The sequence below is a fragment of the Geotrypetes seraphini genome, chromosome 10 (genome assembly GCF_902459505.1).
Source record: "Geotrypetes seraphini chromosome 10, aGeoSer1.1, whole genome shotgun sequence".
NCBI lineage: Eukaryota > Metazoa > Chordata > Amphibia > Gymnophiona > Dermophiidae > Geotrypetes > Geotrypetes seraphini.
In genome coordinates, this window is record NC_047093.1 from 65,707,192 (window position 1) to 65,730,864 (window position 23,673).

Genomic DNA, 23,673 nt, shown 5'->3' on the forward strand with positions numbered 1-23,673 from the left:
ATATCCCGGAAGGTGTAGTGGAGTAGCCTAAAGGCTAGAGGTTAGCAGGTAGATCAGTCCCAGGGTAAATCGCAGATATAGTATATGCATGGAACCTCCTTACCCTATGAGATAAAGAAAATCTGGGTGGAGTATCAAGGGAAAAGGCATGCCCTGAATATGGCACTTATGCCAAGGCTTCTGTATGAGGTGATCTTGGGACGGGAGTGGCCTTATTTCTGGGAATGCTTTGGTGCTCAAGGGGGTAAGGCTCCCGTAGTGCAGGGAGAGGAGTTGGCCCAGATTTTTCCTCTAGAAGATGATGTCCTGGGAGAGCCGTCCCAGAAGAGGCCCAAGAGTAGAGCAGGGAAGCAGGCAGATAAAAAAGCCTACTCCCAAAGCAATTGGGGAGGTCACCTGCCTTGGAAACCATGGGTGCCCTATGAGGTAGTGCAACGTTTCCCTACCTTAGGCCAGGAGCAAAGAGTGGATCCCATGTTGAGGTATGCTATAGAGCAGTGGGAGGACGTAGCGAAAGGGTCCCGCCAATTTCAGGTAGTGGGAGGCCTCCTATACGACGTAGGGTGGAATCGCAGGGTCCAACGTAAGCAAGACGCCTAGTGGTACCGGCTGTCTTTAGGAAGCAGGTATTTTGGTCCATTCATAGGGACCTACGGATAGCTCACTTGGCCCAAGACCCGACCGTTAGACGGGTGCAGGCAAGATTCTATTGGCCTGCCCTGGTGCAAGACATGGGGAAGTGGTGTGAAGAATTTTCCGAGTAAGAAGGGCATAAAACCTCCTTCAGGGGAGAGACTTCCCCAGATAGTAGTAAGAAAGAAGTCCACCTAGCAGGGATCAAACAAGTCGCTAGGAAGCCAGTTTTAAAGGTCATGAGAATATCCTCTAAAGCCAGGTTACCAGTTCGGGCAACGCCGCACTCAGTGGGAGTAGATTTAGGCAGTATCCCTCCCGCCTCCCCCTGCATACTTTTTTTAATCCCTGGTGGTCCAACGGTATACCGGGCAGGAGCAAACTTTCTGTGCTCCTGTCTCATGCCGAGCCCTTCCCTGAAAGGCTGCCTTGAGTTCTTGCAGCCCAGTGGTGTACCGGGCATGAGTGAGCTTTCTACACTCCTGCCTGGCACTGAGCCGCTCACTGAATGGCTGCTTGGCACCAGGGATTCAAAAAGGTATGCAGGGGGGAGGCAAAAAAATCATCAGAGTCAGCTGGGACAGAAGATGGGAGGGATTCCTCTTGTCCTAGCCCACCAGGTCATACAGCAGGCCCGGTGGAAGCCTGCAGGACATCGGGAGAAAGAAGGGAAAGGATACAGGGTAGGGGGGGAAGGCAGGGTGCAGAGTCTGATAGTGAGGAAGGGACGAGCACAGATCCTGGCAGGGCACAAGAATATTAACCCCACCACCGTCTTATACTCGAGTCAACCTTTTTTCCTCTTTTTTGGGGGTGAAAAGGGTACCTCGTCTTATACTTGGGTCAACTTATATTTGAGTATATACGGTAATATGGGCAGTAAGATAACATGACATTTATTTATGTTCCCTTCCCTTATTCCAAACTACAGCCACATACATCATTTCAATTGTTAGCATGGGTAATATCTAGATGCTCAGTAACATAAATGGATATATGTCATGTTAATATACCACACAGCCTAGGTGGTAATTAATCCAAGAACAGAATCCACAACTTGATAAAACTAGAATATCTTCTTCTCTCCTTTATCAATTGACATGCTCTTCACAAGCAGAACATGCATGTGGAGCACTAAAGTTAGAACATTTTGTTTTATTTACTGTAATATATATCACTTGGTTATTATGCATGCTTTTCTTATAAATACCCTCAATAATAATTGTACTCAAGGCACCTCATACACTCCAATGGGAATTCAGATTCCACTATTCTCAAAATGAGTCAGTGGTGCTGGAATTCTTCACCATTCCCAGTATATGGAGAGTAATAAATATTTTTTATGAAGATATATATTATTTTTGAGATTTTTTCTTTTTCCTTTTTACTTCCTTATTTATTATCACATCCAAAATAACATATTATAGCTAAAAAAGCTTATAAATAGAAAAGGATTTAAAAGTGTTTCACTTAACTTAGATCCTTATCGGTTCCCCTTCCTGACGCGTTTCGGAGTTCTTTTTCAAGGTCGGGGGAACAAAAAATAAGGATAGTCCTCAACCGTACATTTTCTGCCACTGCCTATCCAACTGCCTATCTATCTTGTTGGATAGGCAGTGGCAGAAAATGTACGGTTGAGGACTATCCTTATTTTTTGTTCCCCCGACCTTGAAAAAGAACTCCGAAACGCGTCGGGAAGGGGAACCGATAAGGATCTAAGTTAAGTGAAACACTTTTAAATCCTTTTCTATTTATAAGCTTTTTTAGCTATAATAAGTTATTTTGGATGTGATAATAAATAAGGAAGTAAAAAGGAAAAAGAAAAAAATCTCAAAAATAATATATATCTTCATAAAAAATATTTATTACTCTCCATATACTGGGAATGGTGAAGAATTCCAGCACCACTGACTCATTTTGAGAATAGTGGAATCTGAATTCCCATTGGAGTGTATGAGGTGCCTTGAGTACAATTATTATTGAGGCTATTATTCTTTCATATTTTGAAGTGAGTCATAAAAGTTTGGTAGATTTCTTATAAATAGACATCGTTCATCCAAAGCATCCTTTAAGTAAAACAAACACAAATTGTGTGCTTCTGTGAATGCCATAGCCATTTCCAAAAAACATGAAATACAGCGTCAACTCCACCAACAGTGATAAACGTGGGGTTGTTCTAGAGTGTTCTGCAAATTGTATTAATACAGCCTCGGAGCAATTACCTTATATGCACATAAAGCTGATGAAGCATTCTGCGTTTCCCTCAGTAATACTTTCTAAAATTCCCCAGCTGTATAGTCTTCGTCTAAATCCTACTCCCATTTGTGTGCTGGCTTTTGTAATGAAGCTTGCAATTATTTCACGTACAGTACTCCTATAATAAAATTTCCAATGACCCCTTTTGTGTCTGTCTCTAATTGCCAAAGCTGAGGAAAAGCTACATTTCTCCAGCTCTGCAAACATTTATTAGAGACAGTTTTTATGTAATGTCATAATTCAATATATTAGCATTTAGGCCCAGATTCTCTATACAGCACCAATATTTATTTAGTTAGTTTTCTATACCGTACACGTCTCCCAGGGGAGCTCACAACGGTTTACATGAATTTATTCAGGTACTCAAATATTTTTCCTTGTCTATCCCAGCGGGCTCACTATCTAATGTACCTGGGGCAATGGGGGGGGGGGGGCGATTAAGTGACTTGCCCAGGGTCACAAGGAACAGCGTGGGTCAATCATGCGATGGCGCCGTATAGAAAATTGTGCCTCCAGGAAAGATAGGTGCCAGAAAACGTAGGCCAGGATTTTCCAAGCCTACGTTTCCAGTGCCTATCTGTTGTGAATTGCATCTAGCGCCACTTCTGGCATTAGCCACGCCCGTAGTGGCATTAAGCATCATAAAGCATCTATGTAGGCACAATTCTAGCACCTTTTATTTAGGCGCTTGGAAGCACTTTAACTTTAATGGTTTTTTTGCCATTTTAAGTAGCATTTCTCAATTAACTTAGGAACTGGTAGGGCGCCTAAGTTTAAGTACCGTTAATTTCCCCAAATTATAAGTTCTTCACAAAACTGCAAATGACTGGATTATAGGAGAGCTCTCTATGCACACTTGTCTAATGCATTTATCTCTTTATGCTCTCAGTCTTGAAAGCCTGAAGAGGCCTACAGGCCTGAAGAGAAGAAGTCGCCATTCTATAACAATGGCAGAAAAGGAGAACAGGCATTAGATAATCTAAAGTACTTCCTACTTTATTTCAGTGCCCAATTAACAGATTGTATGACAGTATTATGCTGCAAAAATTAGGGACTTGTGTTTGACATATTAGATAATGCATAAGGAAAGACTATTTGCCACTCAAACTTAATATTACAAGGATGGACTTCAACATACCACTCTTGTGCTTGTTGCAGCAAGCAGGCTATATTAAAAGTTTTAATGTCATGAAGTTCCAATCTTTCCTCCTTCTGGTCAGGAAGCCAGTGTCTGCCTTGGTAATGGCCTCCTCCAAAGAAACAAGTACAGCATTTTATTCTCTACTTTGGAACTCCGCCCCAGCTATCCTAATGAGCAAGTTTTGAAAGACAAAATAATTTTTGTAATAGGATCACTTTACTAACTGTATTCTCCCACTAAGAGATAGTGGTAACTTTTCCCACATTTTAAGAGACTGTGCCACATCTGCTAACAGTGGCCTGCCATTTCAGTCATATAATTAATTTTGCACAGGATAAGGCCCAAATATTTAAGTATTCCCTAGGGCCCACACCAAAGGAAAGGCATCCCCCAATGACTCTCCCTACACTCTGAAGATGCAGCATTAGGAACGTCTCCTGATTAAATCTCAGTCCTGAAAACAAACTGACATTTGGCAGAGTTAGTTTATTTAATTTGTTTTCTATCCCCCTTTTCACAAAGAACTCAGAACGGGTTACAGGTTAAACATACATAATATACAGTTAACAGGTTACGATTTACATTGGATCTATCCTAATTTGACACATACTAGGGATCTAATACCAATAGACACAATATGCAGTTTACAGGATAAATTACAGTGCAAGATTTATCAATATAAATTTTTATCCTAATGTGGCAATCAATATACATTAATATTTCATTTTCATCTATTGGTCTTAGTCAGGGGAGTTAGATGAAGAGGTGGGTGTGTTTTTATTGCTTTTTTTAAAGTTGAGGAGTCCTTTAATGGATCTGATCTGGGGGGGCAGTTGATTCCTGTGGCTCGGTATAAGTGGGAGTAGGAACGTCATTTGGCGGCTAGCAATTGAAGGACACAACCAGGGGGCGTATTTCATCCTGGGAGCGTAGGGACCTGTTCGGCACATACGGAGGAATCTTAGTCTTATAGCTCAGCACCATGTCGTGCAAGGTTCTGAATGCTAGCATCAGGCATTTGAATACATAACGTTTGGCTATAGGTAGCCAGTGAGCCTACGATAGATCCTGGGAGACAGGGTCAGACACAGAGGTTTTTAAGAAGTCCGATTGCTGCATTTTGTACACGCTGGAGATGTTGTATGTTCTTTGTCGCGAGACTGTTGATTAGGGCGTTGCTGTAGTCCATGAGGGAGAGGACTAAGGCATAGAGTAGTTGGGTAAAATCAGACTCAGAAAAGTAGTTCCTTATTTTTCAGAATTGATGTTGGTAGGAAGATACCATCACATGAGCGATATAGGTGGAAAGCGACAGGTTGGCGTCCAGGAGCATTCCTAGGCTGCATGCTTGATCCTTCGCAGTTATGGTAGGCAAGTCTCAGCATAGAGAGGGACAGGCGTGGTTGAAGTGTTGTTTGTGGATGCAAAGGAGTTCCTGTTTTGGATGCGTTTAGTTACAATTTGTTGACGGTCATCCAGTTTTTGATTTCTGAGAGGCATTTTAGGAGTTTTGCAATCTGGGCGTCATGGCTTTCTCCTAGCAGTAGGTATAGTTGGATGTCATCCGCAAAGGAGTAGCAATAGGTATAGTTGGATGTCATCTGCAAAGGAGTGAATCTGTATTTGGTATTTGCGGGCTATGTCTAGGACTGGTCTCATGTAGAGATTGAATAATAGGGGGGGATTATAGAGCTCCCTGTGGAACACCATATTTGATCAATTTCAATAGCGCATCGTTGAGCAGTATGTTTTGGTATCCATTATTCAGGAAGGATGCAAACCATCATAACGCAATGTCTCAGATTCCAATTTCAGAGAGCTGCATAAGGAGAGGATGGTCAATAGTTTTGAATCCCGCGCCGAGATCCAGCAGCACCAGAAGGATATAAAAAAAACTGAGACTGATTAAGAACATTGTGGTTTGCCTCATTTTTGCATTAAAAAAATGGGAGCACATCACCCCTTTTTACCAAAAACTTCATTGGTTGCCAGTAGAGTCCAGAGTTTTGTTCAAGTTTTCTTGTATCTTACAAAGCAGTCTTTGGGATGCTACCAGATTATCTTGCTTCTCAGCTTCCTTTGAACAACTCCAATAAGAGCACATGTAGAATAAATTTATTTAATTATCCTGCTTTAAAATCATGTCACTATAAGAAGTTTTGATAGAATTCTAACATTCCAGGCCGTTAGACTGAATACATGGCTTGGAAAATCTATATTAGAGGCTACTTCTTACTTTGATTTTAGAAAATCACTAAAGACACATCTGTTTGACATGCTTACAGCTTAATTGTGGTCACTTTAACTTTCCATGCTTTTACCTGTATTTATGTATTTTATATTCACTGATTGTATGTTATTATTCCATTGTTGTGAACCGCTTTGAACTTTTGGTATAGTGTTGGGGAGTGTGTGGCGCAGTGGTTGGATCTACAGCCTCAGCACCCTGGGGTTGTGGGTTCAAACCCCGTGCTGCTCCTTCTGACCCTGGGCAAGTCACTTAATCCTCCATAGCCCCAGGTACGTTAGATAGATTGTGAGCCCACCGGGACAGAGAGGGAAAATGCTTGAGTACCTGATTGTAAAAACCGCTTAGATAATCTTGATAGGCGGTATATAAAATCCTAATAAACTTGAAACTTGGTATAAAAAAAATAAATTATTATTATTATTACCCTTATCCATGAGTTTCCAGCAGTTGTTGATGATGTCATAGCACAGTTAAAGACAGCAGGATATCATCTGCAAATAGGGCTAGTTTTATCTGGTTGCTTAATTTAATTTATTGGATCTCCCATTGGTTTTTAAATCTTTGTACCAAGGGATCCAAACATAAAAAAACAAATAAGGAGGGAAGAAGTGGACAACCCTAGTTCTCTTTCCTATGCAGAAGTTTGAGATACTCTTCTGTTGGTAAGAATCTGTGCTCTAGGATGTTCATATAACAATTGGATCCATTGCAATACAGTATCAGTAAATCCAAAACTAATACTTTCCACATATATGGCCATGTGACGCTGTCAAATGCCATTTCTGTGTCCAGGCTTATCCAGGGCTGTGTTCAACATCTGTCGGACACCAAAAACAAGGAAAAAACTGCAAAGCAGAGTGTACAAGGTGCAGGAATCTTTATTGAAAGTCTATACAAAATTGTAATCCATAAAAATGGCTCTCGTATACATGAAGTTTAGGCCCAACACGGACCGTGTTTCAGAGAAACACTCCTTCCTCAGGGGTCCTATCGAGGAAGAAAGAGGAAATTTGTAAGACGCCACCAGTGGCGAGTGAAATGTGTGAAGAGAAAAGAATGCCCAATGGTGCCAATAAAAATGAAATGTAAAGGAAATGTGTGAAAGGAATGAACCTGGACCAGCAAGAGAAGATTATGAGCTATTGCGTATGTAGAGCGTGAATGTGAATGATTGCTAGATTTCTTAAATTGTGAGAGAAACCAAAAAAGTGTGAGCTTCCCCTTATGGCCAATGCAGGGGCATTATTATTTATGATGGCTAAAAGTGTGAGAAGCTGCGAGTATGAACCAAGTGAGGAGTGGCATAACGAAAATTATGGGAAAAAAACAAAACAAAACTGTGAAAAAATGGTGATATGGATTACCTACCGAGATGTCTGATGTATCACATATAGAGAGAGTCATGCGGAGAACAGCGTTGTAATATAAAATAATTAAAATGCTTAAAATGAAAGAAAAAATGTAATTGGTACCACTGCAATTACACTTCTAATATTAGAGCATCCTGTTCTCCTTTGCAAGAATCCTGCCTGTAATTGACCTATGAGGTTTGGTAAAATACATTATTAATTTTATTTGCTATGGATTTTAGCATAAATATCTGTATTAAGCAAGGCTATAGGTGAATTTGAAGATAACAAGCCTAGGTCCTTCCCCAACTTCAATATAGTGGTAAAGCATATTTGGTGAAAGCTTCCCTTATTCCGGTAAAAAACACATGATTTACTATTACACAAGGAAATACCATGTTGGGAAAAGATCTGGGAAACCACTCCTTGTTGCAAACAAAAAAAGTTATTTTTGTCCCATCCTTTGACTAAGCAAGTAAAACTTAGTGTAAATATTACACAAGACTAAATAAATATCAGCTGGGTCATTTATTTAAATCTAATCAGCAACACCCAGGGTTTCCTCTCATATGATCCAAATGTTAACATTTTCTGTTTTACATCAACCCACTTGCTGCCTTCTCCTCCCTCAGTATTCCTGTTAACATAGCAAGCACAGAAAATGTCCAACCTTGCCCCCCCCCTCAACTATGATAAATAACCTGGCAATGGAACATCTTGGTATAGAGAAACCCACTGGAGAGTGGGGCTTGCTGCTTTCTGCTCCCAACGTAAGATTCCAAAGCAAAACACTTGAAGTTTAACCCCTGGAAAGTCACATAGCTTCCCATCACTTTCTGTTTAGCATTCAATTTCTGAAATTCTTCGTATGATGTCGACTCAATACGCTGATCACAGCTTTAATGTAAGAAAAGCAGTTCTCTCTAAGTTGTACATTCATGAGATCAGGAGGGTTGCCAACTTTGGATGAACCTATCTAAGCTCAGATGCTTCACCACATAATGAGCACAAGGGAAAACTAAAAAGGAGAAAAGAGATAACTGTAATGAAAAAGTAAATAATCACCCTCCCCCCCCCCACCAAACACTAGTTTTTCTGGGATGTGTTTACACACACACACACACACACACACACTAAACATTTGGCACAGAGCTATTGAAAAAACAAAACAAAAACAAAACACCCTAATGGGAATAGGTTTTCAAAACTGCTGTGCATTTTATCAACACTTTAGGGAATAAAAAAGCAGTACACTACATGAGATGGCTAGACTGCAACTGAAACTTACTGTACTCTGGCCTCCTGTAACATTTGTTTTGGCAGAATTCTAAACCCCAGAAATCTTTTCAGGACAGTATTGAAAGGTCTAGACTAGAGCAATTGGTGGTCCCTGGAGACCTCTAGATTAGCCTTCATCATTATGGCTTTTTTTTTCTGATACACTCTGCCTTTCTACACAATCTCATGACAGAAAGAATGAAGTGGATGGACAAGGCACTTCTCAATACTCAGAATTTATTTAGCAATGCCCATCTCTTTGAGGATACAAGTAATAAAAAGATTGAAGGTGGGCTGGTAGGGTGAATGCCGTTGACATATGCTAATCAGCAGTGTCAAGGTCTCACATGGAAATATTTGGTGGCCCTCAGCTCATTTGGTTCTGAAATGGCTCTGACTTAATTAGTGAAGACCACTACTTTAGGACAATTCTTAGTTCCCTTGATTTATTCGAGAGCGGGACTTCTTAAAATTCCTACCAACTTCAGGATAGTCCTGTAGAGTTGGAAACTTTCCACTGTGATGTGAGGAAAGAGGAAGGGGGATTTTAATGGACTGGTTGTCTCAAGCCCAATATTCTCTTAAATATCCTGTCCCTTTAAGGATAAAAGGCAATACATGAAAAATTGATGCAGTTAAGCTGGCACCAATGGAGTCCCTAGCCTTGAGGGGGAAAAAAAAAGGCATCCAGGGAAGGGTGAAGGTGGTTCAGAAAACTCCTATTGTGTTTGAGGGAATTGCCCATGAGGACGGAGGCCTTTAAAATTACTAGAACGCGGGAATTGAGGAAGGAGGGAGAGAAGCCCCACATTGCCGAAGAACAAAGGGGAAAAGCCAAATTGGGACCTGGAAGAATTATGGCAGAGATGTTTTGTGAAAAAGCCCGTTTCCCTAGAACCAAGAGAGACATCTTGGAACTGATATAGGAATGGAAAAGTACAAAAGTTAAAAGTTGCATTGATGGGAGAATCAAGATGGCCGCCAGACCTTGATGGCATTTCAGTGTTCTAAAAACATAATAACCACCTTACTGGGTCAGACCAATGTGTCATATAGCAACCCACTGAATTAGAGAGATGAAGAACATGGTGAATGTGGGGCATGGAGGAGAAAAAGTTTTTATCACATTGTCAAAAGATGAGAGGAAGTCTACAGAGAGAAGGACACAAGCATTCTTGAGAGAGAGGGAAGTTAGGAGCAGGCAAAAATAAGAGAAGAGAAAAAGGGTGATTATCAGGAATGGAAAGAGGCAGATAAAAATATTTCCATCTTTTTCCCTGTATAATTATGTTTAGGACCTGCACAAGACATTATGTGTAAGTGATGGACCAAGCAAGCAGTTAATCAACTCTACTGCCGCCCTAGGAGCAGCCATTTAAAGTTAAGGTAGAAGAGTAGAGGACAGTAGAGCAGAGGTAGGCAATTCCGGTCCTCGAGAGCCAGAGCCAGGTCAGATTTTTAGGATATCCACAATGAAGGATTTGCATACACTGCCTCCTTGAGATGCAAATCTATCTCATGCATATTTATTGTGGATATCCTGAAAACCTGATCTGGCTCTGGCTCTCGAGGCCCGGAATTGCCTACCCCTGCAGTAGAGTATAGATGCTCCTGGCAGTACCTGAAATCCCTTTTCAAAGCAAACAGCTTGCAAGCCACTTCCATCCACAGTTGATGGTTTGCAGTTCAGAACATCCCTCATCCCAAGTAAATTTAAACTTGGAAAAAAGCAATCCTGTATAAAGATTTGCTTTTTTAAATCTAGAGACCTCAAGATTAAAGGGCAACATTACTAGACACAACAAAATTTTAAGTTTCTCAAAATTAAGTATCCCAGAATGGTCTTATTTCTGTAAGATTGCTGCTTCGGAAAAGCCAATTTAGTGCAAATGAAGGTCCCTAAAAGACCTTCATGTAGACTATGCCTCTTTCAAAACATATTATTAATAATCATTTAAAGCTGGTGTTCCACACCCAGACTTAATGGGTTATACTGTATTTATGAAGACTAGGCCTTTTTCAAAACATATTATTGTTATTAATAATTTGAAGCTGTACTCCACACCCAACCTTTGTGGGACGATAGAAAAATCCCCCAAAATGCAGTAGCCATCCAGTGAAGCCACCATACTGCAACAGAACCAAATGTGGGCCAGCATGGCTACATTCCACAAACGAAAAAGCCACAAGCAAAATACAAATACAATGAAAAGAGTTGGGTGTAGCCATAGCTTTAGATGCTTCACAAAACAAACATCAAACCAAATATTGATCTACACAGGACCAGCCTCTAGTTCTACTGTGTTGCTTAGTCCTTTCTCTAAAGTATAACTTTGCTCAAGGACATCATGTTAGAATTTTTAAAGTTGTGTTTCTATTTTTTTTACAGTCTATTTCTAGAACTGTCTCAACTTTTAACTCTGATTAAAAGGTTGTTTAGAATAGTTTTTAATACACTTAGCTGGCAATTCAATTTAATATTATCAGCTTATCTTTTCAGGGACCTGGGAGCCATGCAGATAAGAGGGCAGAGCACTTATGTAAATCACTGACATATGGGAGTGTCAATCTCCCATTAGCTATTACATACTCCCGATAGAATTCTATGCAAAATTTTGAAAATTCTATACACATCCATGTCTCCTCTTCTCTCACACCCCCTCACTTGCTTGCGGGTCTACCACCCATGTCTCCTCTCCTCTTCCCCCTTTCTGCTTATGGGTCCAGCATCCTTGTCTCTTCTTCTCTCACCCCATCCCCATTTGCGGGCCCAGCATCCATGTCCTATCCCCTCCCCTGTAGATCTGGCCTCTCACACTCAATGATTTCCGCCCCCCCATGTGGATATGGCATTTTTTTTCCTACCTGTGGATTCTCCCAAAGCAGCAGTGGTGGCTGGCCAGCAGGCTGAAGTGCTGCTTGTGGCCTATCCCACCAGGGCCTTTCTACTGCTGTATCATTGTCAGTGATGGATGATGCGGCAGAGGGAAGGCCCTAAAGGAGCCAGCTACAAGCAGCCTGTTTACAGCACTGCCTCAGCCTACCAGCCACTACTGGAACTTTGGGAGGTCCTGCAGGTAGGAAAACTAGATGCTTGGTTCACATGGGGGGGGGGGGGGGGACGGGGTGTCAGAGAGAGTATGAGAGGCTAGACCTTGGCTTTTTTTGTAAATATTTGAACTAGGAAGTTATCACACTCTACTTGCATCAGATACTACTGTATTTAACTATTTAATCTGCAAGATCGGACCTAGTTAGATCTTCACATTCTGAACACTGAAAACTGTTCTGAGCCACCAGTTGTATGGTAACTATATGTTATGTTATGCTTTGCTTGTGCCTGATCAAAGCATCCCCTGTCCCTGGGATCAACAGTTTCTTTTAAGTTTGAGCATCCCATGTTCCTTAAAAAATTTAAAATATCAGAGGCCCAAATATTAGAAGCAGAGCAGCTACTCTACCCATAATCTCCTCCTCAAAACATTAAAAATTTGACCTACATGTTGCTTCAGTGGCATGAGCAAATGAAGAAACTCATTTGTGGCATGAACCTGCTCTGAATCTGGGCCTCTACAGGTGAAACACAAAATGTACCGAACGCCAAAGCAGAAAAGCTTTCTATAATCGTCAACATCTTTAGATGAGTCACAGCAATAGAGAAGGCACAAAGTAATAGGACACCTGGGAGATCAGAAGGATCCCTTCTGCTTAGTGACACGTAGCTTTGGGACACCTTGTTCCCAGTTATCACAATCTCTGTACAACAGAATGCCACAGCTATTCTATGGGGCCAACTCTATGTCTCCCCTCCATTTAGCAAGGAAAAATAACCTTTCCGTCATTTTCCAACATTTGTCCTGGATACATATATGTGAGAAGAAACGTTGCTCAGTAATGTGAAAGTAGGCATTTAATTTCACTACAAAAAACAACGCACTCTTTCCATTACATGCCATACAGAATCACTGCTAAAAGATTTAGAACATAAGAACATAAGAACATAAGCAGTGCCTCCGCCGGGTCAGACCATAGGTCCATCCTGCCCAGCAGTCCGCTCCCGCGGTGGCCCAAACAGGTCACGACCTGTCCAAATCACCAGAAGGGGCCCCCATGCCACCCTGGTTTCCCATTGAGTGCTATCTTCCCATCAAAGTCCTAGCCCTCCGGTCTTGCACATGCACGACCTGGTCGGGTTTCTATACTTATTTTCTGGTTAGCTTTCTCAGTATCCCACGATCCCTTTATCCCTCAGGAATCCGTCCAGTCTCTGTTTGAATCCTTGTACCGTACTCTGCCCAATCACGTCCTCCGGTAGCGCATTCCAAGTGTCCACGACCCTTTGGGTGAAAAAAAACTTCCTTGCATTCGTTTTGAACCTATCTCCCTTTAGTTTCTCCGAATGCCCCCTCGTACCTGTTGTCCCCTTCAGCCTGAAGAATCTGTCCCTATCCACCCTCTCTATGCCCCTCATGATCTTGAAGGTCTCTATCATATCACCCCTGAGCCTCCTTTTTTCCAGAGAGAAGAGCCCCAGCCTATCCAACCTCTCGGCATATGGGCAGTGTTCCAGCCCTCTTACCAGTTTCGTTGCTCTCCTTTGGACTCTCTCGAGTACCGCCATGTCCTTCTTGAGGTACGGCGACCAATATTGAACGCAATATTCCAGATGCGGACGCACCATCGCTCGATACAGTGGCATGATGACTTCCCTCGTCCTGGTTGTTATGCCCCTTTTTATGATGCCCAGCATCCTGTTGGCTTTTTTTGAGGCCGCTGCGCACTGTGCAGATGGCTTCAGTGATGCATCCACCAGCACTCCCAAGTCTCTCTCAAGACTGCTTTCTCCCAACAATGCCCCCCCCCAATTTGTAGTTGAACAACGGGTTCTTTTTCCCTATATGCATGACCTTGCATTTTTCCACGTTAAAGCGCATTTGCCATTTGTTCGCCCAGTCTTCCAGCTTGTCTAGGTCCCTTTGCAGGTCCTCACACTCCTCCCTGGAGCTAACTCTGCCGCACAGTTTGGTATCGTCTGCAAATTTTATAACCTCGCACTTTGCCTCCTTTTCCAGGTCATTGATAAATATGTTGAAGAGTAACGGCCCCAGCACCGATCCCTGCGGCACACCGCTCGTGACTCCCCGCCAGTCAGAATATTGGCCCTTTACTCCGACCCTCTGCAGTCTACCCGACAACCAGTGCTCTATCCATCGGTGCACATCCCCTCCCACCCCGTGGTTCCACAGCTTCCTAAGCAGCCTTTCATGTGGCACCTTGTCGAAAGCCTTTTGAAAATCGAGGTAAATGATGTCGACGGGTTCCCCATTGTCCACCCGACTGCTTATTCCCTCAAAGAAGTACAGAAGGTTCGTTAAGCATGACCTTCCCTTACAGAATCCGTGCTGGCTTGTTCTCAGTAGGCCATTTCTCTCAATGTGCTCGCAAATGCCGTCCTTTATCATAGCTTCCACCATCTTCCCTATAATTGAAGTCAGGCTCACCGGCCTGTAGTTCCCGGGGTCACCCCTCGATCCCTTTTTGAAGATAGGTGTGACATTCGCCAATTTCCAGTCCTCTGGTACCTCTCCAGTTTTCAAGGATAGGTTACAAACATGCTGTATTGTGCCCGTTATTTCTTGTCTTAGCTCCTTCAGAACCCTCGGGTGGATCCCGTCCGGACCCGGTGATTTGCCGCATTTTAACCTGTCTATCTGTTTGAGGACATCCTCCTTACTTACCTCTATGTGCTCCAATTTTTCAGCCTGTTCCCCACTCATGAGCTCCTCTGAGTCCGGTATATTAGATGTGTCTTCTCTCGTGAAAACCGACGAGAAGAATGTGTTCAGCCTCTCAGCTACCTCTTTATCCTCTTTAATCACTCCCCTCCTATCCCCATCGTCCAACGGCCCCACCTCCTCTCTCGCTGGTCGTTTCCCCTTTACGTAACTGAAGAATGCCTTGAAGTTTTTCGCCTCCCTGGCCAGCCCCTCTTCGTATTTCCCTTTTGCTTTTCTAACCTCTCGGTGGCATTCTTTTTGGCATTTCCTGTGCGCCTGGTGATTTTCCTCCGTTGGATCCTTTTTCCATCTCCGGAAGGATACTTTTTTGTCATTTATTGCCCTCTTTACTTCTGCTGAGATCCAAATCGGGTCCTTTGACCGCTTGTTCTTGCAGCCTTTCCTGAAACTGGGGACGTACATTTTTTGTGCTTCCTGCAGGGTGTCCCTGAATAGGGTCCAGGCGCTTTCCACAGTCTCCATCCTAAAGATGTTTCTGAGCTTCCTCCCCACCATTTCCCTCATAGCAACATAGTTCCCCTTCTTGAAGTTGAGAGCAGTTGTTGCGGTCCTCCTTACTATGGGTGTCCCCCTTTCTAAAGTGAATCTGATCGCATTGTGGTCACTGTTGCCTAGTGGTCCTCCCACTTCTACCCCTCTTGCAGGCCCTCCTAATCCGTTCAGGATGAGGTCAAGAGTAGCACTCCCCCGCGTCGGTTCCCTGATCAGTTGCTCCATAAAGCAGTCCCTCACAGCTTCTACAAATCCTGTTTCCCTAGTGCAGTTGGAGTGACCCGTACTCCAGTCTATCCCCGGGTAGTTGAAGTCCCCCATCACTGTTACACTTCCAGTCCTGCACTCCTGTCTCAGTTCAGCTTCCAAGTCGTGTCCGACTCCTTCCGGCGCACCAGGTGGGCGATAATACAGCCCCAGTTTTATGTCTGCACCCTTGTTTCCCGGCAGTTTGACCCATAGCGATTCCAGCCCCTCTGCCTTCGTTGCCATATCCATCCCGACCGAGTAGATAGAGTCTTTTATATATAGTGCTATGCCTCCCCCCTTCTTGTGGGTCCTGTCTCTCCTGTAGAGCTTGTACCCCGGCAGCGCCACATCCCATTGATTCTGCTCTGTCCACCATGTTTCTGTAATTCCAATTATATCTAGGTCTTCCCCCTTGGCCACGACCTCTAGTTCACCCATCTTGGCCATGAGGCTTCTTGCATTTGCGTATAAGCACCGCAGGTCCCGTTGTTTTTTCTCCACCTCTGCATTCACCTGGGCCGCCTCTCCTGTTCCCTGTACTTCTGCTTTGCCTTCAGCCTTTACCCTCGTAGCTTTCAGCTTCCCCACATTTCCGCCACCCCACTTCCCCGCTTTTCCTCTGGGTTTTCTTGCCCCCTCCTGGGCCCCTGCCTCTGTTCGATCCCCCTCGCCTTGTGTAGCCCCTATGATACCCTCAGCTTTCGCCCTCGCTCCACCCAGTCCCCCTGTGTCTCCATGCTCTTTAGTCTCTTCCCAGCAAGCTCCCTTTACCTGTTGTTTCCCTCGCTGTCTGATCATAAGGTCCACTGGTCTCTCTACTTCCTCCGTGCAGTCAGCCCGTTCAGCATCTGTTCTGGATACTGTTGTCCGAAGCGTCAACATCAGATCAGCTGTCGGCTTTCCCCCTCTCCTCAGTTTAAAGCCCTCTCGATCTCCTTCTTCACATTGGCAGCCAGTAGTCTAGTTCCCTCTGTGCTCAGGTGCAGGCCGTCCCGCCGGTAGAGCTTACTCTTTCCCCAGAAGGACGTCCAGTTCCTCACAAAGTGGAAGCCCTCCTCCTGGCACCATCTCCTCAACCATGCATTCACAGCCTGGATGTCTGCCTGCCTCTTTGCATCTGCTCTCGGTACAGGCAGGATCTCTGAGAACGCTATCCTCCGGGTACTCCGCTTCAGTTTTCGTCCCAGGACCCTGAACTGGTCAGTCAGCGTGGCCATGCTGAAGTTCCTCCGGCTCACATCATTTGTTCCGACGTGGATTATCACCACAGTCTCCTCTGCCTCTGCTCCGTCCAGGATCCTCTCGATCCTATCAGTGACGTCTCGTGTCTTGGCCCCTGGGAGACAAGTCACTAGCCGGTCCTCCCTTCCTCCAGCTACGTGACTATCTACCTCTCTCAAGATCGAGTCTCCCACCACAATAGCAGACTTCCCTTTCCTCAGCAACCTCCTCTGTCTCAGGTCCGTGTCCTCGGTGTAGTGTGGTGTCTCACCCTCGGGGTCTCGGTGAGTCACGGTCTCCTCCTCTTGCGTGGTTCCTCCGCTAGGTCCTTCCTCGGTGTCGCCTTGTGGATCCTGGGTCTCGTCTGCCAACATCCGTCCGTGCAGCTGCTGGTCCTGTCCTCCCGCCTTCCTATAGGCCTCCTCGATGAATCTCTCGAGATCCCTCACCTGGTCCACAATGAGGCCTGCTCCGTCTGTGTCCTTGGTTGACCAGCTCGTCTCCTCTGTGTCTCGCAGTCCCTCCAGTCCCTCCAGTTCCTGGACCTTGACCCTCAATCTGCCGACCTCCATCCTCAGGCTTTCCAGTTCCTGACACCGACCAACATACTCAGTTAGCACAAGTCAAAAATAAGAAGTCTACATTCCTGGTCATAGTGTCCAGAAAATCTCCCTCATCTACCTTTTTGCTAAAGATCGATACTTCTTATGACACACATGCATCTCAGTTTCAGGCAAAGATACCAGTTCCTCCCCTGAGGTCGATTGGGTATCTCCTGTATTTCTAAATTGGGCCAAAGAGGACAGAGAAAGGGAACTTTAAGAGATACCATCTAAATTTTATTTTACCATGCTATGAAGCACATCCCACAGTGCATTAGTATTCTAGAAAGCATGCAGCTCCATGAAAGAACATTCTAACATATGAGCAGAAAATTAAGAATAGAACTTATTCAAAAGATGCTGCTTCAAGGACTGTTAGCTTTAAGCAGCACAGTAGGGTTGTCCAGAAAAACCTAAAGTTGGAAAAACTGTGAATTGAAGTTCTTCCCATAAATTTGATTGTGCTTATTCAGAAAATTTTAAAAAATTTAAAGCCCATCCTGTGGTCCTTCAAGCCACTGATTACATAAAGCTCCATTTTTCTTAAAAATCTATTATTAGTTTTGCTTAATAGAGTAAATTTCTTGGTATTACAGCTATAACTTTTATGTTTTCACACTCAATGATATATTGATAAAAAGATTTTATGCAAAAAATCTAGAAGTATTTTGTTAAATGAACCTTCAATATCTGCACTTTGTTGTGGAAAATAGCAGAAGTTTAACATACTTTGCTAATAACTAAACATGTACGCTTTGTTGTAGTCATCTACCAATGGCGTTCCAAACGCTCAAGCATGCAATCTCTTCGAAATAGTCAGAATAAAGCCTATGATGCTGTTAACTCCTTGCAACATGGCCTCATGCTGCCCTGGGTCTGTGGTGATGCCAACGACAGTCAGTTATCAGTGTAACATCTCACTTGGCAGCGTCATTAACCACCTTCGCTGTGTTATCAACAGGAAGAAAATTCAGACCTTATGGTTTGTTTATTTATAATCCACCTTTTACAAGGTGAAGTACAAGCACACATAATAATACTTCAAACAGTTCAGATGTCTTACAAAAAAAAAAAAAAAGAAATATACATCATATTCAGCATAAAAACAAAATAAAACCAGCACCAATCACTTCTCCTTTACCAAAAATCAATCTCAAGCAACCTAATACAACTCAGGTTTTCAACAAACATCTCATACAACAAAACAGATGTCTTTTCAACAATTTCTTAAAGGCATCCAATTTTGGGTTGTTTTTTTTATAATACCAAGAAACTTGCTTCATTAAGCAAAAACAGTGAATTTTAAGAAAAACGGAGCTTTATGTAAGCAGTGGCTCTGAGGGATCTCAATATGGGCTTTAACAAGATTTTTTTTAAATTGTTTTTTTCGATCAAGCACAATCAAATTCATGGGAAAAACTTCAATTTGCACAGGTTTTCCAACTTTAGGATTTTCTAGACAACCCTAATCCACAGACATCTCCATGAACTCACATAGGAATTCACCCAGGCTTGCAATTCTCATGGGGATGGGTTATCTATGTTCGGGAATCCTGCGGGGATGGTGCCTTCCTCCGGTGCACTCTCTCCCCGCCCTCTTTTCAGGCCACCAGCAGTGTTCCTTATTCTATGCTACCGCAGCTGACCCAGAAACTTTCCTTCGGACGCATTTTGCATCAGAGGGATGGCTTCATGTCAGCTGCCAGTAGTGGGGAGGAATGCTTCTGTTAGCCTGAAAAGAGAGAGGGAGTACAACGGTAAGACGCAGCATGGGCTCTGGATGGGTGGGAAGAGAAGACAAAAAAGATGCTGTATGCGTGGGGAGGGAGGGAAGAGTTGCTGCATGGGCAAGGGCAGGGCCAGCATCCTGTGGCTCTTCTGCCCCCCAGATCTACCGAAGTACCTGGTGGTCCAGCGGAGTTCTTCAAAATAGGAGCGTGGCCCTATCGATCCTGCCTCCTTGAGGTTACTTTCTAAAATGGGTGCCGTGACCTCTCGCGGTATTATTGGAAATACCGCGAGCACCCGGGAAAGGCTGCGGTAGCCATTTTAGAAGGTAGCCATGAGGAGGCAGAACTGACTCAGGAGAGACTGAATGCTTCTGATACAGGCTAGCCAGATTGGTTCAAAGAGGCCAAAACTCTTCAGAAAACAACAGACTATGCCAGCAAGTGATAATATCTAGATATTCATTCATTCATTCAATTTATTGTCTGTCAACACTATGTGGCTACCTAGGTTACAATGTTTGGGCAACAACCTCACATATTTCAATAGCTGCTTGGATTGTTATAAGATTTGGATACAAGGTGCCTTGCCTTCTGGCCTGCCCCCCCCCCCCACCACCGGTGTTATCTTCGGGCTGGCTCCCTCTTTCTCAGTGCTGCAGTGCACAAAGCTGTGGGAAGCGGCTCCTCACACATCCCGCGCCTCATCTGGAAGCCTTCCCTCTGATGTCAGAGAGAAGGTTTCTGGTTCAGGTGCAGGACACGTTTAGGAGCCTCTGCAGCACTGAGGAAGAGGAAGCCGGCCCGAAGACAATGCCGCATTGATCGCACTGTGGACTGGTGGCCGAAGAACACTGTCTGGGGCCTGATGCACGTGCCGGCCCTGTGGACCGGCAGGAAATTTCTGTGAACTGGTGGTTGAAGAACACGATTTAAGACACTGAACTCTGATTCAAGAACAAAGGAAAAAAAACAAAACAAAAAAAATTCTAACCTACAACTCCTCTGTCCAAAACTTACAGCTGCAGCCACAATTAAACCAAAAACATTTTTTCATTCTAGCTGAGCAACAAGTGTATATGTTATGTAATTTATTTTCTGCATGATGAAATAACCATGCGCAAACAAAAAAAACCACATTTGTACATTTCCTCTTGGCAGACTACAATAAGGCCCTGATTCTCCAAAAGTGCGTCCCGATTTTAGGCAGCTGTAGACGTCCTACAGCTGTCTAATCAGCCAATCGGGATGCACGTTTTTTTTAAAAAAATGCTCCCCAGGCAGGCCTGAAGGCGCCTCCGGGAGCCTAGGGAGACCCGCAAGATGCCTAAGCTCCTACAGGCCTTAGGCGAACTTAGGCGGCCCTACGCGTCTCCCTAGTAGAGGAAGAGACGCTTAAAATGTAGGCCAGCAAAATGCTGGTCTACATTGTAAGTAGACGCGGCCGCTATACTGATCGCGGCAAGGGATCTCCCTGCTGCAATAAAGTATAGCGGCCGCGGCCGCCTGTCCCATCACCGACAGGAGGATGCCTAACTCCTCCTGTCGGAACCCCGAACCCCGGAACCCCTCCCCCCCAAACTCGTAATCGCCGACAGGAGGATGCCCAACTCCTCCTGTCGGAACCCCGAAACCCCCTCCCCCCCAAACTCGTAATCGTCGACAGGAGGATGCCCAACTCCTCCTGTCGGAACCCCGGAACCCCCCCCCCCCCAAACTCGTAATCGCCGACAGGAGGATGCCCAACTCCTCCTGCCGGAAAGCCCAACGACCCCCCGCCCCAACTAATCTCCCTCCCCCAACTAACCTTTCAATGTTGGTCAGCTGGACGGGTCTTGCTGCCGTCCAGCCAACGGGTCTGCCTCGTGGAAATGAGACGGCACACCCCTTCCCGGCCCATCCCCGCTAAATCTAAGGCCTGATTGGCCCAGGCTGTAGAAGTCTGGACCAATCAGGCCTTAGGCATAGCGGGTCCGCCCATCCCCACTAATCCTAAGGCCTGATTGGCCAAGGTGCCTAGCCTGGGCCAATCAGGCCTTAGATTTAGCGGGGATGGGCTGGGAAGGGGCGTGCCGTCTCATTTCCACGAGGCAGACCCGTCGGCTGGACAGCAGCAAGACCCGTCCAGCTGACCAACATTGAAAAGTTAGTTGGGGGAGGGAGATTAGTTGGGGCGGGGGTCGTTGGGCTTTCCGGCAGGAGGAGTTGGGCATCCTCCTGTCGGCGATTACGAGTTTGGGGGGGAGGGGGTTCCGACAGGAGGAGTTGGGCATCCTCCTGTCGGCGATTACTAGTTTGGGGGGGGGAGGGGGTTCCGACAGGAGGAGTTGGGCATCCTCCTGTCGGCGATTATGAGTTTTGGGGGGGAGGGGGGTCCGGGGTTCCGACAGGAGGAGTTGGGCATCCTCCTGTCGGCGATTACGAGTTTGGGGGGGGAGGGGGGTCCGGGGTTCCGACAGGAGGAGTTGGGCATCCTCCTGTCGGCGATTACGAGTTTGGGGGGGAGGGGGCTCGGGGTTCCGACAGGAGGAGTTAGGCATTCTCCTGTCGGTGATGGGACAGGCGGCCGCTATACATATTGCAGCAGGGAGATCCCTTGCTGCCATAAGTATAGCGGCCGCGTCTAATTTAACCCGATTCTCTAAAGACGCCGGTTACAGAATCGGCGTTTAGTATAGGACGCCTCTCCCGGGCGGCCTGCCTGGGGAGCATTTTAAAAAAAAAAAAACGTGCATCCCGATTGGCTGATTAGACAGCTGTAGGACGTCTACAGCTGCCTAAAATCGGGACGCACTTTTGGAGAATCAGGGCCTAAGAGTCTCAAGAAGACTAAAAGAATCTATGCAAAAGATATGTTAAGCTGGAAAATGAATTGGTGCCGTTCTTGGTTTTCTTTCATTGTGAATGTTCGTATTGTATGCAGGTGTGTGGCCTTGCTGCTGGGGAAGGTGCAGGAATAGAAAGATAGATCAGGGTCTTGGGCGTACAGTAGACTTCAGTCTAGAATCATGACACCAAGCAAAACAGCAGATTCCACTAACACTTCCTGCTATATCCTTATCCTTGCAACATCAACAACAAAACCCCACCTCTTTATTACACCCCTGCCTAAGGCAACAATTTCTATTAACCCTGCTCGTAAGAAAGCTCATCTGTTTCAGAGACTGAAGAATACATGAGATGTGAGGCAGTGTCTGTCTCGGCCCCAGCTCAAACGGGCTCTTTACCGAACTATCAAAATTCTGACACAAAAAGTTTCAGAACACATCACTAAGATACCAGGGAGCAATTCTTTAGGACCATATACCCGTCTAGTTTTCAGGAAATTCCAGTATATACAGGAAAAGTTTGCTTGCTTTTAATTCTATGCAAATACAACTCAAGTGTATTAATGAAGGAAATCATGAAACAAGTTTTCAGGACTCAAGAATTGCAGTCTGACATCCCTGCAAGGAGAGATTTCAATTCTAGGTTACATGGCACCCACATCACTAAATTCAGAGCAATATTGTCAAAGCATACCAGCAATCTCTCTCTGATTCAATAAGAACCCCCTCCCCCCAAAAAAAAACCCTTAAAAATAAGCACCATTCAAACTGTCCCCATTATTAGGCGATTGGTTGGAAATGAGGACGATTCACATTTCCTCCACAGTGTGCATCGACATTGTTCAGAGAACAAGTTATTTTGCGGCTTTAAAGACGTGCATCTCACAAGCTTTTCCTGGTGCTCATATTTACAAAATACATTAGCCAACTGTTTTGTTCATAAAAAACCGCTGGTAGTTCATGACATAGATGCCAGCTTCGTAGGTACAGTTGATACTGAGAGCAATAAGTATTCAGCAGACCCTCCCAGCAAGGTCTGACAAGAGGGGGATTTCCCATTCCTCATTGTAAACACCTCACGACTTCCGCCTTAAAAGGAACGACAAGATCCAATTTCCATCCCAACAACTTTTTACTCTTCCCTGATCGCTAGTATTCAGATCACGGACCTGCATTACAGGGAAGCTCCAGGCTCCTGATTACTAAGAGAAGCTTCCTGCCTTTTACTGTTCTCTCTGGACCCCCCACTCAGAGAGAAGCTCCCTGCCTCCTAAAGAGAAGTTCTTTATCTCCTTATTTATCTTCTCCTCTGTCCCCCCCCCCTACTATACCTCGAGCATTACTATGCCAGCCCTTCCTCTTTCTTACTACTTTGTCTACCCTAACACTAAAAGCCCGTCTCCTACGATCCTTTACGATCTGCCGCAGGTCGACATGACAAAGAGGTTCTCCGCTTTATTACCTCTGTCCATGGTGATTCTCCGGCCCGAATCCTGCCCCTGATTCTTATCAGCCATATCTGCAGCTCACTTTTAGGTCCTGGGAATAAATCTCCCCGTGGCAAGTATTCTGAAGGTTATCTGCCAGACCCCCGACCCCACCAATAACGGGACAATTTTCTGCCCTCAGCTCCGCCTACGGCTCTACCTCCAGCCAATAAGAACTCAGCTCTTCTACTCCAGGTCCGTCCTCAGCTCCTGGGCATTAGCCAATAACAGTGCAGCTTCTCAACCGCCTGCGCTCTGCCCCCACCTCTCCCGGCTCTAACACTCGTCGATAGCGGACAACTTCCTACCCCAAGCGCCGCCCTATTTAGAGTTCTCGACCACAAGCCAATAACAGCATAGC

General features: G+C 44.9%; 1 protein-coding gene across 1 annotated transcript in view; it reads right to left on the reverse strand.

Annotated features, from left to right (window-relative positions):
* Positions 1 to 23,435, reverse strand: part of STOM (stomatin) — a 77,792-nt gene extending 54,357 nt beyond the window's left edge. The window contains exon 1 of the mRNA XM_033960679.1: positions 23,288 to 23,435. Coding sequence (XP_033816570.1) covers positions 23,288 to 23,342 — 55 coding nt within the window. The 5' untranslated portion in view covers positions 23,343 to 23,435. The remainder of the gene's footprint in view (positions 1 to 23,287) is intronic.
* Between the last annotated feature and the right edge of the window lie 238 nt (positions 23,436 to 23,673).